Raw genomic sequence first — 21,094 nt, 5'->3', positions numbered from 1 at the left:
ACGTTTCCTCTGTGGTGAGTTGAACCTTTTATCACTTAGCTGAAGGAGTATTCTGAGCTTTGATGTGATATCAGGTGCACAGCACAGTTGGTCACCTGTCTCGAAATGGGTCAGATCTCTCTGATGCAGAGCTCAGGACCCTGGGGGCACTCCAGCACATTGCCTGGCAACTGCCCTCACTGAATTAGTCCTAGTAACCATTCATTAAAAGAGGAGTACAAGTCTGCTACAAGTTTGCTGGGGAGTACAAGTCTGCTTCCTTTGAAGAAAGCCATCCATGGTAGCATTATGAGATCCAACAAACCCATAACTTGTTCGAATTAATTCTATTGCAACCCACATTGGGCACACACACGTAGACACGAGTTGTAGAAATCTTTCGCAATTTCGAAAGTATCAAATTCTCCGGTGTTCTCTAAACTTGTGCACTCGGCAGCAACACTATCTCCAGCCATAAACTTCGCCATGACAATGATGCAGTGTTTAAGCAGAGAATTTCTAAATAGCAAACGAGCTCTGGTTTAACATTGTAAAGTCAGAGCACATTTGGAATGTGAACAGGATCGTTGTGAATAATAGGTTATTATTTGCTACACTGTATATTCAACGTCATTAATAATTTATTGATCAAAAGAAAATGTATTTCAAATTAAAAAAACGTTACAACTCATAACATGAAGTAACATGGCTGTTAACATTAACATTAGTTATGCTAGCTCGCGAACTAACTTAACGAGACGAGGTCTTCATCATCCAGAGGGGCAACGTGCCACCTCTACAGATGCTCGAGCATAACTGATGTGCTCCCATGCCGGGCAAGGTCAGGTTTGCAAATGTTACAGTTCACAACCTTCTTGCGCATACGGTCACACCGGTGTGATTAGCCGTTTAGCGCGTACATGCTGAAACCGATGCGATTAGAAAACTAGACTGGAAAAATTCTAGCTTTGTGGAACAGCGATTTAACATTAAAAAATATAGCAAATGCTAACTGAAAACTATGAGAAGCTTAATAACGCTAATGGAAACATAATGAACCATGTAACGTAATATGCGCTATATAGCATAAAAAAGTAAGTTACGAGCGAAAGGGTTAAGAGTGAAATGCTGCCACACTTTTGAGGTCTTTGGTCGTGAAGGTGTTTACATCTCTACTGTTCACTCCAGTAAAGCAATGTAGCTTAGGCTACATGGCTGAGCATTCCGAGTCAGCACGACAAACACACATGATGACGTCACCAACTAATCGACAATTAAATTCATCGGCAACTAATCTGGTCATCGATTTTAGTCGACTACGTCGATTATTCGTTGCACCCCCAGTGCAGCGCAGACAGTGTAGTGGTGCATTTCTGTGCAGCGCAGACAGTGTAGTGGTGCGTTTCAGTGCAGCGCAGACAGTGTAGTGGTGCATTTCAGTGCAGTGCAGACAGTGTAGTGGTGCATTTCAGTGCAGCGCAGACAGTGTAGTGGTGCATTTCAGTGCAATGCAGACAGTGTTGCGGTGCAGCAGTACAGTGCTGGACACTACAGCAGGGTAAGGAGCAACCCCTGGGAAAAGCTGATGGCTAGTTTGCAGCAGCTGTTATGTGGCTGCAATACAGGCAACCATTAGCAGCGTGCTCCGTCTGCAGCCCTGCCGAATGTGTGCAAGGCGCTCTCTCAGGGTCAGAGCTTTAGCCCACTGAACAGAGTGTGCCGCTGCTCGGCATGGTCTGTGTGCGCTTACACAATTAACCCTCTACGCTTCAGATCTGTGGCTGCTCTAAAAAGGGCATGCTCTGCTGCGCTGTCCTCGTCCTCGTCCTCTTCCTCTCATGCTGGGTTCGGCTGTTGGCGAGATTGTGGTACAGGCTCGTCCCTTACACTAGTAGCTCATACAGAGTGTGTATAGGTTTGCCTATAGGTTGGCATTATGGATTGGTTGCTCTTGGTTGCCTTCTGTGTGTTGGGGAGTCTCATGCATTGGATGGCAATTGGGCCAGGGCTGTGTATGCCAACGGGACCTGGCTGCTGATTGGGCCAGGGCTGTGATGGCCAGTATGTGCTTGACTGATAACTGAGATGAGATGATGTTATAATAATTACATGATGATAATCGTTGCACTTGTGTGGCCCCTTTCATTTTTGCTTTCAGAGCACCTCCCAAGCAATATGTCATATGTTTACCACATAATCCACAGTTTGGCGGGGGGCTGAGACTCTCGCAGCTCGAGCGGAGCAGGCAGGAAGTACAGGGAGGAGCTGCGGCGAATTCGCAGACCGGCAGGAAGTTCATCTCCGCCCGTCGTCCCTGCTCACTCCGAGACGGAGTAAGCCGACCCGAGCGGCCTGGCGCGGCGCGGCGCGGCGGGGGAGAGACGGCCGGTCCTGCTCGGCAGAGCACCGGGGAGGGGGGAGGGGCGGCCCGCTTCCTGTTTTCTCAGCGCGTGGGGAGAGCGGCGGCGGCTGTGCAGAAACGCCATTGTTCCCTGCGCTTCCTCTGGCACATTCCTGCGCTGATAGAGATCAGGGCCCGCTCGCCCGTCACTGTGTGACAGCTCTGCTCTCAGCCTCTCACTGGGGTCTCTCTCTCTGTTACTTCCTCTCTGTTACTCCCTGTCTGTCTGTCTGTCTCTGTCTGTCTCTCTCTCTCTCCCCCCCCTTTCCCTTTCTCTGCCTCCTCTCTCTCTCACTTTCAATTTAAAGGTGTGTTACTAGCAGGGCAGACAATCGCTGCTTTGCCAAAGCAGCAAGACGAACAATTGCATTAATTAATCAAACAACCTTGTGAATAAAAAGAAAACGCATGTACATACAGGTTAAATTGATATATAAAGCAGTAATCAACCCTACATGGTACATCTAACAGTAAACTATAATTTGATCAATTAGTTATGATTACTATATACATTTCAGTTTCTCTCTGTTTCTCCCTCTCCACTCTCCCTCTCTCAGCCTCTCTCTCTCTCTACCCCTTCTCTCTTTCTCTCCCTCTTTATGTCTCTCTCTCTGTGTTGGATGGATTTGGGTGATCAGTCTCTCAGCAACTCTGTAGCTCACAACCTGAAGCCCTGAGGGGATGGCCCTGAGTGTGGCCAGTGACCGGGCTGTGAGACACGGCGGTAACTCCCTGTGTGGCTGCTCAAGCCGTCAGCACCAGGGCCTGAATGTTGATTGGCTGTCTGTAAGTGCCGGAATGACTGACTGTAAGAGGCCTGCTGAGATTGAACTGTAGCAGATGCTACACGGCCGGCCTCTGTCTCAGCCAGGTGCTTCCACCGCAGAGCCTGAGGCATTCTGGGAAAAACGGCAGCCGCTTCAGAATGAGTGCTTCTAAGTGTTGCTCCCGGCGCGCATGCAGGTACGGTCACTGTGGAGATGAGCGCGGGCGTGGCCTCCTGCTCAGAGCGGTGCCATCTCTCATGATGAGGGGGGGTCATAGGGAAGTGGAGAGAGCTTTTATCTGTTAACGTGTCACCGCTGAAGGCTGAGGGGCACGTTTACAAACTGCAGCCCACGCGCGGACTCCGCAAACCTCGCCCCCAATCCCTCTGTCATATCATCAGAGCGTCAGACCGGGTAGGTCAAAGGTCGGGCCGAGTCGTTTGCCTTCACCTCGGCGATAAATCTGAATTTCCTTCCCAGCAGAAAAAGCCAGACTTCTGTGAGCGCGCTGCGGCTGAGCCTGTGCGCCGGGAGGACGCAGATCCTGGCTTTGGTTTGGCAGAGCTGGCCAGATTCCACCAAAGTCAACCCAGATAAATGGCTGCACCCTTTGCCCCAAAGACCTGTGCTGCTCAGCGGAAGGTGGAAGCGCTGGCTGCCCCGCTCCCTGCCTCCCGGCACAGCGCACACAAGAACACTCAAATGTGTGTGAAAGGCCTTGTGTGTTTTGTTTTTTGTTTTTCTGTCATGATCGGCTGAATTATCTGTGACATCCTATCCAAAGGGAGGAAAAGGCGCTCATTACTGTGAACATATTTCAAAGATTAATTGATAATCGCCCTTCTCAGACGTTTACATTTACGTTTATTTATTTAGCAGACGCTTTTACCCAAAGCGACTTACAAAAGTGCATACAGCAAGTATAGCAGGGAGGGGGGACAGTACGGGGACAGGATGTGTACAGTTCCACAATGAGACAGTTCTCAGCTGAGAGCAATGAGCGTCAGGGTAAAGGCGGCAACAAGAAACAATTTAAAAAGCACAGCAATTTACGACAGCACTGATTGGGGGGGGGCAGCAATTGTGTGCTGGGTCAGTCCAGGTAGAGTCTGAAGAGGTGCGTCTTCAGGCCCCGTCTGAAGGAATGGGGTGAAGGAGCTGTCCGTAGCAGGACAGGGAGTTCGTTCCACCACTGGGGAGCGATGTAGGTGAAACGCCGATGTCTGGCAGAACGAGCACCTCCTGCCTTGACCATGCAGGGAGCGAGGCGTCCAGTTGCTGCTGAGCGCAGGGGTCGGGCTGGTGTGTAGGGCTGGATGAGTTCTTGGAGGTAGGCAGGGGCTGTCCTGCTGATTGCAGAGAAGGCGAGGGTCAGGGTCTTGAATCTGATCCTGGCAGCGACAGGAAGCCAGTGGAGGGATTTAAGCAGGGGAGTGACATGGGAGAATTTGGGGAGGTTGAAGATCAGTCAGGCAGCTGCATTCTGGATGAGCTGCAGAGGCTGGGTGGTGCAGGCTGGGAGGCCTGCGAGGAGACTGACACACATTTCTGTGCAGAGAAGTGTATGTTACATCCGTGATGCTTGGCTCGGTATGAGATCAGCCTCACCTGAGCCGTCTTCACACAGGAAGTGCAGAAAACCACACGACTGCACCAGAGTTTTCTCATAGTCTAGCTCCTCTGAAACGGCTCGTTTCATTGCAGAACTTCACAGAGCACCAATTGGCTCACCGTAGCAGGACTCTTCAGATGCCTCTGCGGACAGGGTTTTGCGAAAGCGGATTTCTTTGTCATACTTGAGTTGCACACACTGACATTGTGTAACTATGTATCATTTGCAGATAATGGCCATATCCCACACACGGCTTGCTGCTTGGGTATGGTGTCGCTGGCTGCTGAACCTGCCCTCTCCTTTGCATTTAACGCATGTCCCCATCATGGCCCTCCAGGACGCTCTGCATCTGTCTGCTGAATTAGTAGTGAACAGAAATGAAACTGACAGGTGACAGTGGGTGGGGTTTGTAGCACTAGCCTTCTCTCCATGCAGCTTGACAAGCTCCTGCTGTGTTCCCAGGATTGGCCCCTAGAGGGCAGCTTGGGCCCTCCTCATGGCCTGGGAAAGCTCAGCCGCTATAAATCGTTAACATGTCGGCGTCATCCAGGGCCGCCTTTCCAAGACTCGCTGTGACCTGCTGTCCCTGCGTGTGGTAGGTCAGGGACCAAACAGATGCATTTCCTCACGCTGTGTGAAAAATGTTTAAAAAAAAAAAAAAAAACAAAATCTGTATTTAAATAACTTTGGTCAAATTAGCGAACATTTCGGTGTCCTGGCAGTGAAAATCCGATTAAATCCTGCTGGGGGAAGGGCTAGCAGCCCCAGTAGTGGAGCAGTTCATTTTAACTTCCCATTGCCTGAGGGACAGTGAGTAACTACGTAAGTGAGGAAACGGAAGGGATTACACCAACCTTTATATTTATCTACTTTACATTTACAGATTATAGCATTAATGGGTTTAACTGTCTCAGTTTAGAAGTGCAGTGCTCAATCTTTATATGTGTTAAAAGCTGTTATTTAAAAGCTCTTATAGCTGTTACTTATTATTTCTTTATTTTCACAACATGTTATGTAACATGCCTTGGCGATATTACAAAATGCATTTAAAGTAGTTAGTGTGTAAGCGTGTTTGAATTTGACTTATGGAATTTGAATGGTCTTTCTCGAGAGTACAGCAGCAGTGCAGTTCTACTTCTCAAATGTGCAACCTTTTTACCGTAGCAGCTCCAGGGTGGAGCTGGCTTGCTGTGAGAGATGGAGGAGGTGTTAAATGGTCTCTCTGAATGGTGTCAGTGAGTGTCACTGCGATTGTCCTAGAGGCCAGCGGTTTGCAGCGCTGTCGGGCAGAGCATCCTCGGATCCTTGCAGGAGAGGAGCTCTCGCGCCCGTCTGTGGCATTTTTCTCTCTGTAGCACGTCGGTGGCTCCGGAATGGGGATGGAGGCTGATTAGCTAAGACTTTTCCCAGAGAATGGAGGCCAGGCAGCGAGAGCCTTCCGCCCCTACCAGGACCTGCTTTGCCCATTAATGACGTCACACACTCTCTCACACACACACACACACACTCTCTCACACACACACACTCTCACACACACACACACACACACATATTCACTCACTCACTCACTCACTCACATATCATGCTCTCAGTCTCTTCTCTGCTTGCAGTGCCCCCTGCAGGCTCCAGGGGGCGGTGTTGGCCTGGCTTTGTAAACCTCCGTGTCAGATTTACAAAACAAAGTAAGTGGGCCATGTGGAACAGTGGCGCTTTGAGCGTGGCTTTATGTAAGTGTTGGTGTGTCAGCGCTGTCAGCGTGCGCTGACCTGCGAAGCTGCTGTTTATGCCCGGCACGCAGGGGCATGGGGTGCGGGCAGCGCAGGCATTGCATAACGGTTTAAAGCCCCTCTCCCCTGCTTGCTGGAGGAGAACTTGATACGATTAATCAAGGCTGTGCGTTATAGCCGATATAGCCGTTGCGATATATTGAATAGCTATTTTTAGCGCAATAACAGCTATTGGTATGTGGCATTAGGTTTCTTCCTGTTTTTTTTTCCCTTTAGTCGTACCTGATGCGGGAGCACACCTCTAAAGTTCAGTGAAATGCTTCCGGGGCAGAAAAATATCACTTGTATCTATATGTTGTTAACTTACCTATTAGCTTTGAAAAGCACATAGCATATGTTTTCACTCTTTATCTTTGTAGCCATGTGTTTCTACCCACCACATGGAAGCAGCATAGTGCTGTTTCTGTGATATCAACATTGAATATATGAGTGGCGTTTTTTGCGACTGATGGATGTTTTACGGTCTGCGCGCGCGCGCGCGTGTGTGTGTGTATGTGTGTGTGTGTGATTCCCTCTGGCACTGAGTTAAGCAAGGCAAGTCTGGCTGTGTTCGTCTCCGTTCCACTGATCTATACACGGTGTGGATAGGCTGATGCAGCCGCAGTGAATGACACGAGCCGTTCAGGTGATGCAGATTGTTATACAGATTGATACACGGTTACTCTGTGCCCTGTGGCTCCCCTCGGATCTCAGCCGCTGAATATCTGTGCTGCAGCGACTACACGCATGCCCTGACACCCACGAGGCCCTACATCCACTCCTCCCTCTCGCACCCTGGTGACAGGGCTGCCACAGACACTACACCCCTCACTCCCTCTGCCTCCCGCTCTCAGCAGGGGAAAGTGGAAGTGAAACTCTGTTCGTGAGTGTGTGTATACTGTGAGTGTGTGTGTCTGTCAGTGGGAGTAACAGTAGTAAGGCAGGGCTTTTCTCTCCATGATAAGCTCTATCAGTGTGTGCAGCAGTTCTGAGTCGGCCACGCCCTCCCCCTCCTCTCTCTGGCTCTCAGCAACGCACACAGCCGTCTTTCCTGTTTTTTCACTCATCTCGGCCGCTCGGCAGCTTCTCCTTCACCTCCTTCTCTTCCTCCTCTCAATTGCGGGTTTCGGAGAGCTCCGTTTCTGATTTTGCTGCTTGCCCAGGTGTGCAGCCAGGTGTAGTTCCCCACTGTTGAAGGCACCGCCCATCCTCAGGGCGACGTTGCTGAGGGAGGCTCGCGTGAGGCGGCTGTGGCACTCGGCGAGCAGGCGGCGAGATGGTAGTGCTGCGGTGGGCCTGAGACGCTACGCTCGCTGACGCTCCACATGGACTTCCTGAAGAGCCTGGTCCCGGCTGCGCCGCCCGCTGAGGCGTCGCCGGAGTCTGGGGTGTTGCCCCGGGAGATCGGGCCGCGCCTGCTCCGGATGAAGAGGCTGAATCTGCTCTCCATGGGGCCGACCATCGACGAGGCCCCCGAGGGCCTGGCCAGAGGCTCCCGCCCCGCGCGGCTGCACGGCGGCCGGCTGAAAGGTAGCACTGTCGCGCTCCTCAGCCCCCCGCAGCGGAGCACAGCGTACCTGTGGCTCCTCCTCAGCACACCGTGCGTGTGTCTGTGAGTGTGTGTGTAAGCTGTGCATGCTCATGTGTGTAGTATTGCGATGTGTTTTGGATCCTGTGTTGTAGTGACTGATGTATGGTAGCGTACTTTGCTTCCGTTGTCTAGTCAGGTTGCACAAGTTAACAACATTCAAGCACTACCACAAGTTAAGCTCACACTCGCTGGTCTGAGAGTTTTGTTACTCTGGTCTGACACTGTTGCTCATTGAACTTGAATGGATACACTTCCTGTTGTGTTGTGCTGGAAGTCACCCTGGATAGGAGTGTCTGCCAAATGCACGTAATGTGTGTGTGTGTCAGTAGCAGCATTTTTAAAGTCAGTTCTGCTTACTATGCCTGCGTTGGTACGTAGTTGCTGTACATGCTAGTGTGTGTTCCAGGCTGTTCTGTGGGCAGATGTTAATATGACTGTAGACAGCGGCTGGAGGGGTCAGAAACACAGCTGAGATCAGGGTTGGATCTGGGGGCACTGTGGTGAGATGCCTGGGCTTCAGGTGGCGAAACGCTGTTGGCTGAAACGGCTGCAGGGGTGCAGTGTTATGGGATGATGGTGTGCCTGAGGAGGGCTCTGGTGGAGAGCTGTGTGAAGAAGAGAGAGGTGACCTAGTCTGCTGAAAACCTGAGTGTGTTCACGCCGCCGGCTTCCCGTTTGCGGTCGCGCCGCTCGCTTCCCGTTTGCGGTCGCGCCGCTCGCTTCCCGTTTGCGGTCGCGCCGCCGGCTTCCCGTTTGCGGTCGCGCCGCCGGCTTCCCGTTTGCGGTCGCGCCGCCGGCTTCCCGTTTGCGGTCGCGCCGCTCTCTTCCCGTTTGCGGTCGCGCCGCTCTCTTCCCGTTTGCGGCCGCGCCGCCGGCTTCCCGTTTGCGGCCGCGCCGCCGGCTTCCCGTTTGCGGCCGCGCCGCCGGCTTCCCGTTTGCGGCCGCGCCGCTCGCTTCCCGTTTGCGGTCGCCGCTCGCTTCCCGTTTGCGGTTGTGCCGCTCGCTTCCCGTTTGCGGTCGCGCTGCCGGCTTCCCGTTTGCGGTCGCGCCGCCGGCTTCCCGTTTGCGGTCGCGCCGCCGGCTTCCCGTTTGCGGTCGCGCCGCCGGCTTCCCGTTTGCGGTCGCGCCGCCGGCTTCCCGTTTGCGGTCGCGCCGCCGGCTTCCCGTTTGCGGTCGCGCCGCTCTCTTCCCGTTTGCGGTCGCGCCGCTCTCTTCCCGTTTGCGGCCGCGCCGCCGGCTTCCCGTTTGCGGCCGCGCCGCCGGCTTCCCGTTTGCGGCCGCGCCGCTCGCTTCCCGTTTGCGGTCGCCGCTCGCTTCCCGTTTGCGGCCGCGCCGCCGGCTTCCCGTTTGCGGTCGCGCCGCCGGCTTCCCGTTTGCGGTTGTGCCGCTCGCTTCCCGTTTGCGGTTGTGCCGCTCGCTTCCCGTTTGCGGTCGCGCTGCCGGCTTCCCGTTTGCGGTCGCGCCGCCGGCTTCCCGTTTGCGGTCGCGCCGCCGGCTTCCCGTTTGCGGTCGCGCCGCCGGCGTGCAGCAGGTCCCTGCTGGTTGCTGCTGGCATGGAGCGGTGACTGTGTCAGCTTTGTGCTGCAGTGCAGAGTGCTGAGCTGGCTGTACCTCCAGGGTCATTTTCACAACAAAAGTCACCCAAACTGCAGCACTGGTCATACATTTGGACTGTGGAGGGCTGATGCAGGGTTAATGCAGAGGTCTGTACTGTGGAGTGCATTTATACTGAGGAGTGGACTGATGCGCAGTGTGCTGTTACTGTAGCAGCTGTTGGTGTGTGTGTGTGTGTGTGTGTGTGTGTGTGTGTGTGTGTGTGTGTGTGTGTGTGTGTGTGTGTGTGGGGCACTGGAGACGCGCAGTGCTTGGCCTGCAGTGAAATACCTGCAGCTGACAGGTTGTGACAGGACAAGCAGGGATTGCAGCTGCACAGCGCCCTGCCCCTCTCTCGAGATCCAGCATTCAAACTCTGCTTTATTGGCACTCTTTTACTGAAACAGTGAAACAGTAAATGGGAAATCTTTCTCTTTCTCGTACTGACGGGGTTGTGTCCAGGCTGCGTACATCCCTACCCCAGCACAGTGCCCACAGCTGACAGTTTGACTCCTGACTCCTGACCCCAGAGAGCTGTCACTACATGTGGCAGCTGAACTCTCCTGGTCCCGCTCCGTGCTCTTCCCTGGCAGTCTGGCGCTGGGCTCTGTCTCTTAAGAACGGGAATCCCTGTGTTAGAAGCCCTGTCACCTTTTATCAGTAGTTCGACTGTGTGGTTTTGACAGGGAGAGGCATGCCCAGATGCAAAGACTTAGTGATAAGAGATTCAGATTAAAGTACTGAGGTCATCGCTGCTACAGTATTCAGACTGCAGTGAGATCAAATGCTGATGATGGTGTACATCAGGGCAGAGTGCTGTGTTACAGTGATGATGGTATATTCCCAGGCAGAGTGCTGTGTTACAGTGGTGATGGAGTATTGCCAGGCAGGGTGCTGTGTTACAGTGGTGATGGTATATTCCCAGGCAGAGTGCTGTGTTACAGTGGTGATGGAGTATTGCCAGACAGGGTGCTGTGTTACAGTGGTGATGGAGTATTGCCAGACAGGGTGCTGTGTTACAGTGGTGATGGTATATTCCCAGGCAGAGTGCTGTGTTACAGTGGTGATGGAGTATTGCCAGGCAGGCTGCTGTGTTACAGTGATTATGGTATATTCCCAGGCAGGGTGCTGTGTTACAGTGATGATGGAGTATTGCCAGGCAGGCTGCTGTGTTACAGTGATGATGGTATATTCCCAGGCAGAGTGCTGTGTTACAGTGATGATGGAGTATTGCCAGGCAGGGTGCTGTGTTACAGTGATGATGGAGTATTGCCAGGCAGGCTGCTGTGTTACAGTGGTGATGGTATATTCGCAGGCAGAGTGCTGTGTTACAGTGGTGATGGTATATTCCCAGGCAGAGTGCTGTGTTACAGTGGTGATGGAGTATTGCCAGGCAGGGTGCTGTGTTACAGTGGTGATGGAGTATTGCCAGACAGGGTGCTGTGTTACAGTGGTGATGGAGTATTGCCAGGCAGGGTGCTGTGTTACAGTGGTGATGGAGTATTGCCAGACAGGGTGCTGTGTTACAGTGGTGATGGAGTATTGCCAGGCAGGGTGCTGTGTTACAGTGGTGATGGTATATTCCCAGGCAGGGTGCTGTGTTACAGTGATGATGGAGTATTGCCAGGCAGAGTGCTGTGTTACAGTGATGATGGAGTATTGCCAGGCAGGCTGCTGTGTTACAGTGGTGATGGTATATTCCCAGGCAGAGTGCTGTGTTACAGTGATGATGGAGTATTGCCAGGCAGGCTGCTGTGTTACAGTGATGATGGAGTATTGCCAGGCAGGCTGCTGTGTTACAGTGATGATGGAGTATTGCCAGGCAGGGTGCTGTGTTACAGTGATGATGGAGTATTGCCAGGCAGGCTGCTGTGTTACAGTGATGATGGAGTATTGCCAGGCAGGGTGCTGTGTTACAGTGATGATGGAGTATTCCCAGGCAGAGTGCTGTGTTACAGTGATGGTGTATGGCAGGGGTCGGCAACCTTAGGCAGCGTAATCATTGGCACACTGGCAATAAGCGCGGGAGAAGATTTTTAATTAATTTTTTAAACCGTTTCGCACGTAACTTATTTTTATGTTATGTAGCGCGCGTGTTATGTTACATGTTTTCATTAGGTTTTCAGTAGCATTATTAAGCTTCAGTTAGCTCCCGCCGCCAGGTTCTTCCGGATAAGATGACGCGCCCCTTAAAACTGACGTTCCACCAATGAGCGGAAAGGGGCAGGGGCGTAGCGAGCGCTGGTTGAATAGAAAATAAAATGCACTAAAGAAGCGTGTCGTTGCAATAAACTGCGATAATCGGCCTTTTTGACAGGGTTGCCAGTCTGATTTCAAGTGGCCTCGCATAAAAAACTGAAATCCTGTTACATGCTCTCAAAACTGATTCCCAACAAGTTTCGCTGTGGAAAAAGCACTAAAACAACACTCTGCCATGTGTTTACTTACAATAAACTGCTAACCGTGGAAACAAACCGTGGGTATTTCTGCGCAGGAACGAGTGTTGAAATTGATGGCTAAAATGCATGTTTTACTTTGTTTAATTTGACCCGATCTCAGTAAGGAAACCAAACTATTGCTATTTCAGTCACACAAGTCAGTGCGAAATCACTACCACTTCGGCAAAATATATATGCCAAACCTAGCAGCCCGGGTTAGCGGATTTTGTTGTTTTAATGTTCTGTTTAATTGGTTGGGCATTCATGTGCAATTTGTTCAATAAAAGCATGTTCAAAATAATTTATTTCATTTCTTTATTCAGTGGGTATAAGCTATTCAATGTTTAGGGTCTGTGTTAGCAGTGTACCTATTAAAGCAGAAAGACATAGGAAACGTATAGCTAATATGCATACTTCAATATTTGTTCAATATTGTTCAATATACCGTCATCGCAGTATTGAACAATGTTATTGCACATCGCAGATTTTTCCTCATCGTGCAGGCCTAATGTTATGTTTAATGTTGAAATGGCACACTAATTAACAAGAACATTTGAAACTGGTACTTCATATCAAGAAGGTTGCTGACCCCTGTTGTATGGTAAGGTGGAGTGCTGTGTTACAATGATGATGGTGTATGGTAAGGTGGGGTGCTTTGATACTCCTTGTATTCTGGGCTCTATTTACATCTACATGTGAACTTTAAGCCAAAGCATTTAATGCAAATGTGTGTAGTAGTCTGTGTGAGTGTGCTTGTATAACATGAGTGTGTGTGAGTGTGGGCAAAACTCATGGGCAGAACTCATGGGCAGGTAAATGAGAGCAGCTGTTACTGGAAGCATGTGAACAGCGTGTGAACAGGCTCTAGAATTAACACACTCTCTCTCTCTCTCTCTCTCTCTCTCTCTCTCTCTCTCTCTGTCTCTGTCTCTGTCTCTGTCTCTGTCTCTCACACACACACACACACACACACACACACACACACACACACACAGCCGTACATCACATCACGTAACTGGCTCTGTAAACTCCTCCCCAGCACATACACGCCCTTTTCCCCATAATTCCCATCAGCCCGAGCCTGTTGGTCTGGTGCTGCCGCCGTTTGCTTTTCAGGTGGTGCTGGCTGGTGTGTCACTCAGGCAAACAGGCCTGTCACTGTGGAGTGGCATGTGCTGGCCTCCCCTTCCCAGCCAGCAAGCTTTGCTTAAAGGGTGTCTACGGTTACTCTGCTAACGTGTCAATACACGAGCCCTCAGTCATCGTTTAATAACCCTGATTCCTCACACTCAGGGAACAGTCAGTGAAGGGGCTGAGTGGAAGGCCCTGTGTCACAGTTAGGGATGTCACGAGAACCGATGCTTTGGTACCAAGTTGGTGCCAAAAATCTGAAAACGTAGCGGTACTCGTTTTTCTACAGTACTGTACCGGGGATGCAATTCTTCAGGACCTGACAGGGGCAGCATATGCGCCTACGAGTGTTCTAGTCTGCCGTTAAATGCCAAAGGAAGAAGAAGATCGCCTACCAGCACAGAACAGCAGCCCTTGGAAGATGGCTGGGTGCAAAGGACAGGGGAGGCGAGGGGTCGATTGGGGTGCAACAGCAGGCCTGAGGAGTTCACTCAAGGGGTGGAGATGCTGTCTGTCTGGCCTCTTAAACACACTCACTCACTCTCTCCCTCACACTCGCACACACTCACACACACACACACACACACACACACACACACACACACACACACTACAGTGCTGTGCTGGCCCTTAGCTTGCACAGGGCAGAAGAGTCCCCTCTGTAGTGCAGTTTAACACTCCAGGCTGCTATGACTAGGCTCCCTGTATTTGGTAGTCAAATAGACCCCAGCACTCTGTAGTCTCCGGCAGCCTGCGCTGTGTTTCTCTTGGATTGCACTGGGAGATGTGAGGCTCCTTGCAGCCCCCTGCTGGTGAAAGCATGCCACACAGATAATAACTCGAGCAGTCGCAGTCAGATTCCAGCTGTGGTGGGCGTGGCATCGGCAAGGGTGATGGTGGGCGTGGCAGCTGGGGTGATGTGGGCCTGTGGCTGATGCTCATTGGTCTTATGCACATGGCCTGCAGCCTGTCAGAGCCAGCAGGTTCACACCACATGCACAGGCACCACAGCAACAGTACACAGTTCAGGAAGACTGATGGTAGAGGAATGATTGAGATGCGGTGAGTCTTCCCTCCAGCTTTGACAGAGGGGTACCCAACAGGAGCTCAATGGTGCAGACAGCACAGGTAGTGTTGAAACAGTTATGATCACAGCTGGAGTGATTTAAATTTGGTTGCACCAAACATGTGCCATTAAACACACATGCACGCGTGCACGGTGTACCTCACACACCTGTTCTGACTGTGCATATGTCCGTCAGATGTGGAGCACAGCTGCTGGGAGGTAACCCGCCTTTTTGGAGTACTGTACTGTACTGTACTGTACCTTGGAGAGCCTGTCCCTGGGGGGACATTCATGTGCTGTGTGATGGCTGGGAACAGTGATTGACAACCTGAAAGCTTTGCAGATAAACTGTGTAGACACACCAGCCTGCCTCTGTGTGCCTGCGAACTTGTGTGTGCGTGCGTGTGTGTGCCCACACCGTCAGCAGCACGAGTGACTGACTCATTCAGCCCCCTGCTGCTGGTGGTGTTTGTAGTCCTTCAGGCTAAGAGTAGCACCTTGAAGTTAGCCCTGTGCCTTATGGGTAGTTGGTGGAGTTGGCAGACCGTGGTAATATAAGAACAGGACAACACAGTAAATTTGACAAGCAGGCCATTCATCCCAGCTTGGCTCAACATTTTGTCTAGCCCAGAGTGAGTCTAGGGCTGCAGCCGAATACTCATACTTCCATACTATATAGTACGCAAAAAGCAGTACGTCACAATCCGTAGGGTGTCCGAATACCTAGTAGGCATTTAATAGTAGTCGAACGGTACCCGGATGACCTACTACATCTGAAGTATGCGAACGTACTACACTACGCTATCCCATAAGTCAGCTGGAGCCTGAATAACCGAAGAAGAGGAATTCCCCGGGGAAAAGGAGAAAGAAGACAGCTTGGTTAAGCTAACAAATCAATTGACTGGTTATGTAACGTTAGGTTTTCGTTTTACCTCAGGTTGACAGTCAGCTAAGTAAAGCAGACTGATTTTTAAAACATGTAAACATTTAAACATCCGGGTCAGAGGACAGGTAAGATGGCGGAGTACGTCCGAATTGTGTCCTTACTACTCGCTTGCATACTCAATAGTACGTACTACAGTAACGGTCGGGTAGTACGTTCTTAACCAATGTTAGTCCATACTGAGTATTCGGATGCAGCCTTGGACTTGTGTCAAGAGTGATCTTCCTTACTCTGAGGAATTCTGCTTCCACCACAAATCATAGCAAGCTAATCCATGCCTTGATAACTCTAGGACAGGGGAAAAAATAGTGCCTAGTATTAGGGCTGTGCAATATGACGATATATATCGTGTGACGATAGAAAAACGTCTATCGTTTATTTCGTTGTGTCGCAAATCACACACTTTACGGCAATATTTTTCGTCATTTGGATGACGCTTTGCGTTCTTCCACACGGCACGGATGCAGGCAGGAAATTTGCATGAAGGCAACACAAACAAACTTTACATTTACATTTGTATTTATTTATTTAGCAGACGCTTTTATCCAAAGCGACGAACGTGGAGGAGAGTGAACATGACAGAACTATAGTTGAAAAGTGTTTTCTATTTGCCTTTTAATATTTTATAATTAATATTTTATATTTTGTTACATGCTTAACCCTTTCGCACATAACTTATTTTTATGCTGTGGTAGCGTGCGTGTTACATTACATGGTTTATGTTTTCATTAGCGTTATTAAGCTTTCCATAGTTTTCATTTAGCATTTGCTATTTTTAACGTTAAATCGCTGTTTCCTCAAAGCTAAAATTAGCTAGAATTTTTCCAATATAGTGTTTTACTCGCACCGGTTTTAGCATACGCGCGAAACGGCTAATCACACCAGAATGCAGTGGTGAAGCATCCCCTATTTATATGTCAAATGAGCGGCAGTATAATGGAGGGAAATCACAGCAGTAGAATGGGAGGGAGATTAAGTTTTCATATCAAAGTGATAAAGGTGATCTGTATTTCTTAAGATTATTGGTTAAAGCACGGTGTTTATGTCGATGCAAAAGGTTGCCTGATTTCTTTCTTCAAAATATGTTTAATGAACTCTGCTCACTGGTCAAACAACTGAATTGAAGTAAATAACCCGTTAGCTAATTCGTTTTTCCAGTGCTATTAACTTCATGGCACACAGAGCATACGGTCTCTCTGACATCCGCCGCAAAAGTTCAATTTTTTAAATGCACTCGAAGGCAAATTCTGGACCTAAAAAAGGTTCCCATAGGAGTGAATGGACTTCTGGTTGACTCGCATACGTACACAGAGCCATATGGAAACGAGGCGTAAATTGAAAATTTGCACAAAGGTTCTAAATAAAAGGAGAAAAATAATCAAATATGAGTAAGTTCCTTTTATTTGTCGAGTATATAATTCAAAATGTAACAAGAGATAGGCCTTTCCATGTGGTCATATTATATAAACTATTTATTCATTGAATTTACCGAAAATGTGCTGTATCCTGATATGTATCGTTATCAGGATATGAAATGATCTATATCGAGATATGAGATTTTGGTCATATCGCACAGCCCTACCGAGTATGAGTATAAAATGTACCTGGGATTTCTACCTGTGACCTCATGCTTTGATGCCTATGGCCTAGTACTAATGAGTGTTGCAGTTCCTCTTGTGTATTAGTGCTGATGGATGTTGTATTTGCTGATGGACAGTGCATATGCTTGGTAAGAATGGCGTCCTGGTAACACCAAATGCTGCAATGGAGAAGTGGGTTCCAGTGCAGCTCTAGAGAATAATGTGTTTGAAATGGGAGGGAAACCCGTACTTTAATTTTCCATATTATTGAAATGAATTTAATAACTAGTGGAACCAGCTGGACCTGCAGGATTGCTGGTATATCAGAGAGATGTAGGGTGTTTGTCAGTCACTGGCTGGGTAGTGTCTAGCTTTTCCGCCACCATAAAACCCAGACGCCATCCACCCAGAGCGTGCTAGTGTAGACAAAGGGCAGATTCAGGAGGTGGTGTCAGGATGATGAAAGCACTTTCCCAGGTTGAATAAGAGTGATGGATTGTGTTCTGTACCGGTGCTCATGGGTAATGTAGTCCCTGGGGAATATTGTGGTTGTTAATGGTCATGAATAATGTAAGTCACCTTGGTGTACACATTAGCTGCTAAATGTTGTACAGTGGCTGCTGAGCGTGTCACTGGCATCCGGAGGTGGGGTATAATTACTGCAAGAATCAATTGCTGTTGGCGGGTCGTCCCGTACACCCAGGACTCTGACAGGAAATGGATTTTTGTCAGTGGTCCATTGGGATTGGCCTACGGACGCAGTGGTGTCTCCGCCCACAGAGAGGGTGGAGGCAGACTGTGGCTGGGTTCTGAGCGGAGATCCTTCACACTCTGCGGGCTGCAGTGCAGAGGCCAGTCCCAGCCTCGTGCTGTGTGTGGTGCTCATCCATGCCCCTTCACTCCCATGATGCTCAGAGGCCGGGGCGTAATGATGCTCTGTGAGAGTGTCACTGTGAAGATCTGTGGGTTCTCCACACCACCATAAAGAGTCTCTGCAGAAACCCGGACCCACTCTAGAAAACTCTGAGGGAGATGCAGCCTTGGGTCTGCCTGGGACCCTGCTGTTACGTGTCTGTCTGTGTGACCGTGGCGTTTGGAAGTGTGAGGTGTGTCCGAGGGCAGCGTATGGGAGTGTGCAGTGCGTCCGAGTGCAGCGTTTGGTATGCCGATGAGGTGTGTCCTGAGTACATTCCTGAGGGCTGAGGAGCCAATCACAGTGCTGACTGAAATTTCCAGCACCTGCCCACAGGAGAGGAAGGGGTGGGGCTGTCTGCTTTAGGGGGAGGCACCAGACGACGGGGCATGGAAGGGGTTGGCTTAGTTAGAGGGAGGACCCAAATAAGGTAAAGAAGGGGCTGAGCTGGGAGGGTCCAGATAAAGAGGAAGAAGGTGTATAAGGTAAAGAGGGAGGGGCGGTGTTGGTGGGAGGTGTCATCTGAATAACAGAGGGAGGGGCCTGTGGGCAGATAGCGGGTGCATGTGAAAGGAAGGCGTTTGCACGGGGGCAGCTTCTGCTCTCCTATGTTTTTTCCTTGTTTGTTGTGAATAAAAGGGGCTTTTTGTGCCGCTGCTGGGGCTGATGTCACTGCGGCGGCGAGGGTGACACAAGCGTGTGACGAGCCTTGGCTACACAGCCTGGGGACAGTGGCAGTCTTTGTGCTGCTGTTGTTGACAGCGCAGGAGGGCTCCCGCTTTGCATAACTTGTGTTGTGAGGCAGAGCCTTGTGACCGCGGGGCGGGGGCCGGTGGGGGGGTGGGGGGCTCGGGGTCTGTGCTGCCTGGGTTTCTGAGTGGAGCAGAGCGTGATACAGGCAGCGCACTCACACGCAAACACCCCAGCCCCACCCCCATCCCCAGTGCTTCGCTGGACTGTGAACTCACTCTAGAACGAATGTTTTCCTGTGATGTTTGGGAGCCATTGTCCTGCGCTTGGCTCTGCCGCCCATACACTGTATGGCTGAAAGTATGTGGACACCTGACCATCATACCTATATGAGCTCATTGGACATCCCATTCCAAAACCACGGGCATGAATATGGAGTTGTCCCCCCCCCCCCCAACCTTTGCAGCTATATTAGCCTTTACTCAAAAGTATTCAGTCTTCTTGGAAGCCATTCCACAAGATTTTGTGTGTCTGTGGGAATTTGTGCCCATTCAGCCAAAAGAGCCATTTGTGAGGTCAGGCACTGATGTTGGATGAGAAGGCCTGGCGCACAATCAGCATTCTGATTCATCCCAAAGGTGTTCGGTGGGGTTGAGGTCAGGGCTCTGTGCGGGCCACTGGAGTTCCTTCACACCAAACTCATCAAACCATTTATGGACGTTGCTTTGTGCACAGGGGCACAGTCAAGCTGGAAGAGGAAAGGGCCTTCCCTAAACTGTTGCCACAACGTTGGGAGCAAAAAAATGTCAAAAATGTCTGTATGTTGTGGCATTAATGTTATGCTTCACTGAAACTAAGGGATCTAGCACAAACCCTGAAAAACAGCCCCAGACCATTATCCCTCCTCCACCAGACTTTACAGTAGGCACTAGAGCTGGGCGATATGGAACAAAAATCATATCTCGGTATTTTTAGGCTGAATGGCGATACACGATATATATCGCAGTGTTTTCTACAAAGTGGGTTAAATGTTCAGTTGTAAGTCAAAGCCACATGTGAGATGTCACAAGCATGTTTATTAAAACAGACTGTGATCAAAATAAAATGCAAAGACAGGGTTTCCTTCCCTGTTTGAAAATATACAGCTGCAAAACATGTAAATGAAAAATTATACAAAATAAATAGCCTATATTAAATAAAAACAGGCCTATCTCTGAGAATGCTCCTTCAGTTGATTTCAACAACAATAACAGACTGATTAAAAAGTCGATATAGCACCCAGCCCTAGTAGGCACTGTGCATTCTGGTAGATAGCGCTCTCCTGGCCCTGCCAAACCCAGATTCGTGTGATTCATCACTCCAGAGAACGCGTTTCCACTGCTTCAGAGTCCAGTGGCAGTGTGCTTTGCACCACTCCAGCCGTCGCTTGGGATTGCGCATAGTGATGTTGGGCTTGTGTACAGCTGCTCGGCCATGGAAACCCATTTCATGAAGCTCCTGACATACAGTTCTTGTGCTGATTTTTTTTTTCCCTCATTTTCTCCCCAATTTGGAATGGCCAATTCCCTGAAATGTGGAATGTCCAATTTGTCATCATCGGTCCCATTGCACAACCCCCACTGTCAATCCGGGAGACTGTGGACAAGCACGTGCCCTCCTCCGAGACACGTGATGTCAGCCGCTGCTTCTTTTCGCACTGTGGTCCACAAGCTAAGCTAGGACAGAGATGAGTCGGAGGAAGACATTTCATATACAGCTTTGGCACATGGACCACAGGCGCCCGATCGACCAGCAGGGGTTGCTGTTGCTAATGGGACCGAAGCCCCTGCCGACGTACCCACCCCTATCCCCGGCGGAACGAAGCCAACATGTTCCACCTGTGAGCTCCTGGTTACTGTCGGCTAGTGACACAGCCGGGTTCAAACCTGGGCCATAGCGCTCTTGTGCTGATGTTACAGCCAGAGACAGTTTGGAACTCTTCCACTTGACAACAATAGCACTTACAGTTGACCGGGGCAGATCTAGCAGGGCAGAAATTTTGCGAACTGACTTGTGGCAAAGATGGCATTCTATGACAGTGCCGTGTTTAAAGTCACTGAGCTCCCCAGTACGACCCATTCTACTTCCAGTTTGAGACTGCATGGCAATGGGCTTGATTTTATGCACCTGTTAACAATTGGTGTGGCTGAAACACTCTGATTAGGAGGGGTGTCCACATACTTTTGGCCATATAGTGTATGTACAACTGTATGTACCTCTCTCTGCCAGAAGAATCCAGCTTTCCCCCCCCCCGTGCCAGGAGAGTTCTGGCGCTCTCTTTTTCCAGGGTGGACCGGAGCCCCTGTAATGGAAATTCAGGGAGTGTGCTGAGTTAGTCAGTGTGTGGTGTGCTTTGGTGTAGGGGTTAGCAGCACAAAGCAGAACTACTGTGTACAGTGTAGAGCCGTAAGACTGGTGCTGTCCCTCCTGTGTTCAGTTTCCTAACCAAACTGTGACCTCGTCCTGTACTGCAGCATACACGAGTTACAATCGGACATCCTTGATTGGAAAAGCCAGAATAATGCAGTTCCTAGAATGCTGTATTATTTAGGGTACAGAGCACATACTGAATAATCCCAGCATTG

General features: G+C 50.2%; 1 protein-coding gene across 4 annotated transcripts in view; it reads left to right on the top strand.

Moving 5' to 3' along the window:
- The window catches only part of fryl (furry homolog, like), a 130,497-nt gene that overhangs the window by 27,469 nt on the left and 81,934 nt on the right, over positions 1-21,094 (top strand). For 2 of the 4 annotated variants that reach the window (XM_036522866.1, XM_036522865.1), the window contains exon 1: positions 7,916-8,055. The exons of the other annotated variants lie outside the window; for them this stretch is intronic. In XM_036522866.1, the coding sequence (XP_036378759.1) occupies positions 7,950-8,055 (106 nt within the window). In that variant the 5' untranslated portion in view covers positions 7,916-7,949. Of the gene's footprint in view, positions 1-7,915; positions 8,056-21,094 lie in introns of those variants that run through there. 4 annotated transcript variants of the gene reach the window in all.

Source organism: Megalops cyprinoides, chromosome 2 (genome assembly GCF_013368585.1).
Source record: "Megalops cyprinoides isolate fMegCyp1 chromosome 2, fMegCyp1.pri, whole genome shotgun sequence".
Classification (NCBI taxonomy): domain Eukaryota; kingdom Metazoa; phylum Chordata; class Actinopteri; order Elopiformes; family Megalopidae; genus Megalops; species Megalops cyprinoides.
This window is presented reverse-complemented; position numbering and strand designations above follow the sequence as displayed.